The following is a 7,312-nucleotide window of genomic DNA, read 5'->3' as shown; positions in this document are numbered from 1 at the left end:
CGCAGTAAATAACAGTAATTCATCATGTGAAAGTGGTGAGCAGCATAATGGAATATAGACATTGAAATGTCTCAAAACATTCCAAATCTGTCACCAAGTAAGACACAGTCTTGTGTCTAGAGTGGGCTTTTCTTTTGGCCAGTGCCAAGAACACGGACTCTGGTCAGAGCCAAAGCAGGAATTCCACATATCACGAACTTCTGGCTCTTCTGCACATTGTCAGAAATTTGAAACATCGGTCGTCATTACTGTGACTGCGCGTACATGTATCATTACAGCACTTTGTAGCTAGGGCGGTTGTCCTGGTTGTTCTCCAACAGCATATGTGCCAACTCTCCTGGATTATCTGGGAGTCTTCTGGATATAAATTTATAAAATCTCCCGGTCTCCTGTATGGGGCATTCAATTTCTTGGATAAAAATGCGTCTGAACCTTTTAAGGTGCTACTATGATGAAATTCACATATTTCCTATCTAAGCCATTTTCAGACAATAGTCATACGCTTGAAGTCTCTATGAGAAGAAGAATGCTGTTTACTATTTTCAAATATCTGTTTTTGTTCCAGAGATATTCAAGTTTTTATAATTATGCAAGTTAGCCAAGTGATGACGTTATTAAAACTCAACCGAATTTTGATCAAATATGATGAAAAGAGATATCTCAGCTTTTTTGTTTAATATGAATACATGATGCAGCAGATAACCTAGTAACCTTTGTGGCTGTCTTAGTTGGTGTTTTTAGAAGAATCCGCCTTACAAGAAGGGGTTTCTCTCTACTAATTAAAACATTCATTAATCAGTAGGTAGTTATGGGGAATATTGTGTGTGTGGATGATGAGTTGAGGGAAAATCATATACAAAAGTTATGGTTAGTCTGTAAAATGAGGGGGAGATGTTCACAAAGCAAACTCTCAACCCCAAAATAAGTTTAACAAATGAAACAAACTCTGTGTGAAATTAAAAATGTAATCTCAGAAACAGTCAGATAGTATATGTACGAAAAACTAAATCAAGTAGGAGGGATTAATAAATACATGTATTTGACCATGAAAATTATTCGTTCTTAAAAATGGGAATAATAAAGATGAAAAATCTTTACACTAAAATCTTCGTTCTTAAAAAATATATGGAAAAAACTAAAGAAATCTCATGGAATATGAAACACCAGTTCTACGAGGCAAATCCAAAAATCCCAAGGATAAAGACAAGCTGACTGCGACACCATTAGGCTCGTAAATGGCTGCGAATCTTCAAGGATAGAGCGCAACCGAGCAAGGGGGTTTCTAGTCCAGCGCTGGACCTCTACCCGACCCCCTCGTGCCGAGTCAAGAAAGGAAAAAGAGAAGAACAACAAGCCGCAACTCTGGACAAAAACTAAGACTAAAATCCATGGACAGACTAACACGACCAAGGCTTCCAAGTCGATTAACTAAAACTGGAAAGTAACTCTTACCAAAAACACAACTCATCATGTGTATCATGGACGTTCTGAAGCAAAATTGTATCGGAAATGCTTGATTCTTTGCATGAAGATTCTAGTAGATGTGCTTCACAACATGCACATACCAGTTTTGTTACCATGGCAACATACTGGGTTCCAGACCTCCCTGATTTTAAAGGGTTTGCTGGCCACTTTTGGCGTTCTATTTTGAGATTTGCCATTGGTCCTCATCGGCATGATCCTGCAAGCATGTAAATATGTTACATCAAGTTTGTGGCCTTTTTACATGTAAATGTTTTTCTTGCTTAATTAAGGTTACCAAAATATTGAAATCAGGTTGAAGGAAAACTGGAAAAGAGTGAGTTGCCATAGGAACCAGTTTCTTTATGAACATAGGTGTGTTGCCTGTAGAACTATTGACCTACCAAGTTTCAATGGTCTCTGCTGCAAATAGCCCTATTTACAGTTCCCGGCGCCATATTGGATTAGTAACCGCGCAAACACCATAGTGAGGCTGCCGGTGACCCGCGTAATACAAAAACAGTAAATACAGCTGATCGGAAAAGTCTTGCGTGGTTCAATCGCTTCTAAAATGGTACTAGTTTACAAGGATATGCAGATTTCAACGCTAGAGGATATCCAGAAGTTAAAAGTGAAGGATTTAAGGGAAATTTTGCGTTCTAATTCGGAAGCGACGGGCGGAATAAAAGCAGATTTGGTGTTAAAAGTATACGCCATACTCGTGCGACACGTGCTACGACCGGGTGAGAATCAGCAGCAAAGTAGCGATAATACTGGTCAGGATCACCAGAATACAACGGAAAATAGTGGCGACTTCAAGTACGATGAAACTTTAAGACGAATCTCTGCCCTCGGATGGTCCACTGATTTACGTCAGCTTCCCGAACTAAACTTTATTCAACTTTACGATTACCTGGTTGTCTCAACGCGCAAGTACCGCCACATTGTGCTCAAGGGAACAAATTTTAAGAAATTAAAATCTTACCAATTTTTCTTTGAAGGGAACGTTAAAAGGCTTGAAAGCAAAACCCATGAGGGCAAAACGTACGTAAAAGCCAGTGTTTTGCCATCGATGAAAAAGTCGCCTTACCGAGTGGTCGTGGAGTTCACTCCTCAATGTGATGTATCACGCGCAGCTTGTACGTGTCCCGCCGGGCTTGGTTCACAGGGTAAGGGAAAGTGCAATCATATCGGAGGTGTGTTGTTTGCCTTGGAAGACTTTACAAGACGGGGTTTACAAAAACATCCTGAACCACTATCGTGCACATCGCGTCTTTCGGTATGGGTGGTTCCACGCAATCAGAGTGTTGCAGCCAAGCCCCTTGATCAAATCTTAATACGAAAAATAAGATTTGGGAAGAAGAACATCCGCCTTAAGCCGAAACTTATAAAGTTCGACCTAAGACCACCACAACAGCGCAACAGAGATGAAGGAAGGTTCAAAACTTTAAGCGAGAGCCTTCAAAAGTGTCTGCCTTCCTGCTCATTTTTTCTTTTTCATGACATCAAATCGAACTGTTCTGAGGTACCCACCCTTCAAGAGAATGAAGAGCAACAGGAAAGTGTTGTCTTCACCGACAGCTATGACATAGCCACTAATCGTTTTAAAAGTATGATCGATGAGCATGTTTCCAGTCTAACTATTACTCTAAAGGAGGTACAGGAAACTGAAAGGTTGACCAGGGGGCAAGCCAACAACAACCTATGGTTTGAAAAAAGGAAAACTGTACTGACAGCCTCAAATTTTGGAAATGCTGCCAAAACAAAAGTGGAGCCTTCAAATAAATTGAAGGCAATACTCTACAGTAACTTTACAACTGAAGCTGTACAGTATGGAATTGAAAGCGAACAGAAAGCTGTTGATTTATTCATAAGGGAAATGAGGAAGGATGGTATTGCAGTAAGTGTGGAGGAACCTGGATTGTCACTGTCTAAAGACAAACCATACCTTGGAGCAAGCTTAGACAGAGTAGTAACTATGATTGACACTGGTAAAAAATGGGGGATGGAAATAAAATCTCCTTTCAGCAAGGCTGGCATGACTGTTGATGAAGCTTGCAAAGCAAAGAGTTTCTTTTTGGAGAAACTGGCTGATGGGTCTGTGCAACTTAAAAGGAACCACAACTATTTTTGTCAAGTTCAAGGTCAGTTGTACTGTTCCATTATACCCCTTGAAGGAATAATTTTGGTAGTGTACTTTGGAGACAACATGCCACTGTTTGTTGAAAAAATCCACTTTGAAAACAGCAAATGGTATGATGAATTGTTGCCAAAGATGGATTATTTTTATCGAAGGGCTTTTTTCCCTGAGATGATAACTGAACGAGTTAAAATAGGGAAGGTCCTTTACCTACATGGTGGTTGGCTTCCATACGGACACTATTCTTGCTCAAGAAATGGTTTAAAGTTAAAACTTCAGAGGTCAACATAAGGTGAACAATAAATAAATCAAGGGATAGCATGTACTGTGTAAAAACTACATGTTCAATTTCATTCTTAAATGAAATAAAGTGGGCATTTTTGATTCCATGATAACTTACTATAAGTTATCACAATAGTTAATATACATTGACATGCAAGTGATTTTATTTGGAATACAAAATTAATGGAACCCAAGGGGCTGATTACAGGTAGCAGGCTTAGACAACATTTCTGCCTAAAAATAAATAGCCAGCAAACAAAGAATTGTAACAAATCTCTGGATTTACTAAAACTCTAATCACTAAAATGGGCTGCTATTGTTGGAGTTGTGTTCAAAATATCAACTTCTTTCATAGCTGCTGCTAAGTTGATGTGATTAAAAATCAAAGTCATACCAGCTAACCAGGACAAACTGCCCGTAATCAGCCCAAAATTACTGAATGCATGTATTAGATACAGGTCAAAATTAAATTCAGGTTAAATTTCCTTTGTACCGAGACCTACAATGTAATTATTCGTGTGTTAGAGCTAGAAGACAACCACAATTGAGAATCAACCTAGGTTAAAAAATTTTAACCTGAAATTATTCTATTTTGACCTGTAACATATACACTAATTATACCAGTGTGAATAATAGAATCAAAGATTGGCCGGTGGTAGTAAAGGGGGTAAAAAGTTTGTCAGAAAGCCACAGACAGTTGCAATTTGTGTTGCATAGGGGCTCAAGGTATTAGGCAAAGTACCATCTAAAATATGGTAAGTCTTAATGCGGCCAATTGCACGCTCCACGTGAATGCGGACTGAAGCAATGCTCATAGTCTCTTCAGTTTCAGCTGCTGTCATTTGATCACGGCCAGCCAAAAATGGTGGCATGTTTACTGTAATGCCAGTAGGTACAATTGCAGAAATGTCAAATCCGCGATCAACCATGACATTATCACCCACTTGCAACAAATTTAAGACTCCACTCTCTCTTGTTATTTGCTTGTCAGACACACGCCCACCCCAGAGATCTGACAAAAAAGTGACCTGTCCATTTGGGGTTACCCCAACTAGCAACTTCCAAGTATTATGGTGTTTATAATCTGACCATGTCTCTGACTGGGCCAACATGGCAGATGGTCGCTGAATAAATAGTTCAGTGCAGTCTAAAATGATCCTGGTTGTGGCATGCTGGGCAAACTCTTTGGGCATGTTTTTGCGAACAAGCTCCTGTGTGGGAAATGGAAACAGGTCCTTGAGTTCATGATAGAGTAAATTTATCCAGGTGATGCAGATCCTGGAAACCAGGCTGGTACTAATGCCAAATCTGTCAGCAAGGTCTGGTACAAATAGACCAGCCTTCAGTCTCATAAGCACCAGTAGGAACTCGTCCAGAAAAGTAAGCTTCCTTGATGGCCCAGGTTTACGCTTGTTATCATCACGTTGATAAGGCTGGCTTTCCTTTAGCAGATTTTCACCTTTCCAGTACTGCATTTTGGAAAGCTTCGGCTCAATGTATTTGTAGAAGCTAATTAATGCATCGTAACTTGGGAATCCGGTGTAAAATAAAACAGCAGCGTTGTCATCTTTAATTTTGTCGAGGGAAAATTGACGTGCCAGCAACACAGCATTTTCCTTTTCTGCTTCACTGAGCTTTTCCTGGCAGTCAGCTAGCTGAGTTTCAAGTGATTCAATTTTCCTTTGCAGTTCGAAGATAACATCTGGCTCTGTTTGAGGTGACTCTGTCTCACACGCCACTTCAGCAGCATTTTCATCACACTGTGAAAATGAAGCAGCAGAATCAGTTGAAGCATTGTTAGAGGGTAATACTGAGCAGGCTCCAAACTGCAATGCTGATGCTGCTACCCCAACAGTTGACTCATCAATATTTCTTTTTCTTGGTGCCTTTCTTTGGTTTGCTTGCTTTGTCCAGCTAAATAGACATGGCTCCGCACCTTGTAAATAAATGAATAAATAAATAGAACTTCATAAATGTGATAGTAATCATTTCAGATTTATTTATTTTGAGTTAATCTGTAATTAAATTGATTGCTTTTGTTAAGTCCAGCAATATTAATAAGCATACATTAAATATTTTTAAAACTTTGCTTTTGTGATATATAGGTTTTTATCATTCAGTGACAAAAATAACAAGATATGAAACACTTTGAATCATAAAGTTTACAATAAAACAACAATCGTCGAATAAAACAACCAAAATCTTTAATTTTTAATCTTTAAATTAAACGAATCCTTATTTCTAAAGGCTAAAATATTTTAAGTTTTGATAGCTCAAATCATGAACGCACACAGCACTGTTGCCATGTAAACATACCAAAAGCACAACAAAAGCTCGGCAATATCACAAACCTGTCTTCAAATTCCAGCGACCAGAAAGTTTTTTGGAGATATCTTCTGCCCGAAAATGCTCATGACAGAGGACAGTAGCGGTGGAAACAGCAAAGTCGTCCTGTCCGTGTCGCCGCTTGATAAGTGAACACCACCGATTCCTTCGCTGAGCGTCCTTGGGAAACTCGAAGAAATGATAGCTTGTACGAGTGCAGTTTACATCATAGGCGCTATTATTGCAGTCAAAAGCTGCACAATACTTTCCTCTTCTTTTTCGAGGGGCGGAGGATGTTTCCCCGACGTTTAAGCTTTCATTCATATCACCAAAGACTCGACAAACTAAGGAAACGCTTGAGAACACCACCTAAACTTATCTGCAACGCTCGAATCGGGTCACCGGCAGCCTCGCTATCGTGTTTGCGCGGTTACTAATCCAATATGGCGCCGGGAACTGTAAATAGGGCTATCGTCTGAGATAGCTCTGTTTATATAGTCTTGATGTTATATTGGGTTCAGTGAATGTTGTCATCATACCTTCCATTTGCATATTTTACAGATTTTTCAAACTTAAATATCTCCGGAACCAATGCAGATATTTCCAAACAGTAAACAGGGTTTTTAATCTTTCCTGGAATTCTCTGTATGTGATACATGTAAACCTAAAAATTGAACAGATAAAAATTTGATCTTAGAAGCACTTTAAAGACTTTGCTGCATTGTAGGCTCAAAGAACATCCACAATTAAAAAAAAGTGTATTTTTTCAAACTAATTTCACCATTTCTTAATGCATTTCTTCATCGTTGAGGAATTGCTTTTACATTGTACCTATTTAACCAATAAAAATTCTTAGTGCCCTGGCCCTGTTTTCCTGCAAATTTCCCATTCAAGATTCAAAGGAACTGCTGGAGGATGGGCGGGTGGGGTTTTTGTGTGTGTGTGTGTGGGGGGGGGGGGGGGGGGGGGTGCGTGTTTTGATCGTGGTGGGGGGAGGGGGGAGAGTGGGAGAGACTGCATGGAAAAAATCTCCAGATTTTAGATCTCCAGGCATTGGCACCTCTGCAATAGTGCCCACTAAGAAGAACAAGAAGTAGAAACTAG

General features: G+C 39.5%; 2 protein-coding genes and 1 pseudogene across 2 annotated transcripts; 1 reads left to right on the top strand and 2 right to left on the bottom strand.

Moving 5' to 3' along the window:
• Positions 1 to 2,032: 2,032 nt before the first annotated feature.
• LOC137972423 (uncharacterized) lies at positions 2,033 to 3,956 on the top strand. Its single transcript, XM_068819129.1, has one exon. It carries the CDS (start codon positions 2,033 to 2,035, stop codon positions 3,890 to 3,892), a length of 1,860 nt encoding a protein of 619 aa, XP_068675230.1. The 3' UTR covers positions 3,893 to 3,956.
• Positions 3,957 to 4,521: 565 nt separating this feature from the next.
• LOC137972575 (uncharacterized) lies at positions 4,522 to 5,076 on the bottom strand. Its single transcript, XM_068819318.1, has one exon. The coding sequence runs from the start codon at positions 5,074 to 5,076 to the stop codon at positions 4,522 to 4,524; it is 555 nt and encodes a 184-aa protein (XP_068675419.1).
• A 49-nt stretch (positions 5,077 to 5,125) lies between these two features.
• On the bottom strand, positions 5,126 to 6,543 carry LOC137974274 (uncharacterized; annotated as a pseudogene).
• Between the last annotated feature and the right edge of the window lie 769 nt (positions 6,544 to 7,312).

This window comes from Montipora foliosa, chromosome 10, assembly GCF_036669935.1.
Source record: "Montipora foliosa isolate CH-2021 chromosome 10, ASM3666993v2, whole genome shotgun sequence".
NCBI classification, from domain to species: domain Eukaryota; kingdom Metazoa; phylum Cnidaria; class Anthozoa; order Scleractinia; family Acroporidae; genus Montipora; species Montipora foliosa.
This window is presented reverse-complemented; position numbering and strand designations above follow the sequence as displayed.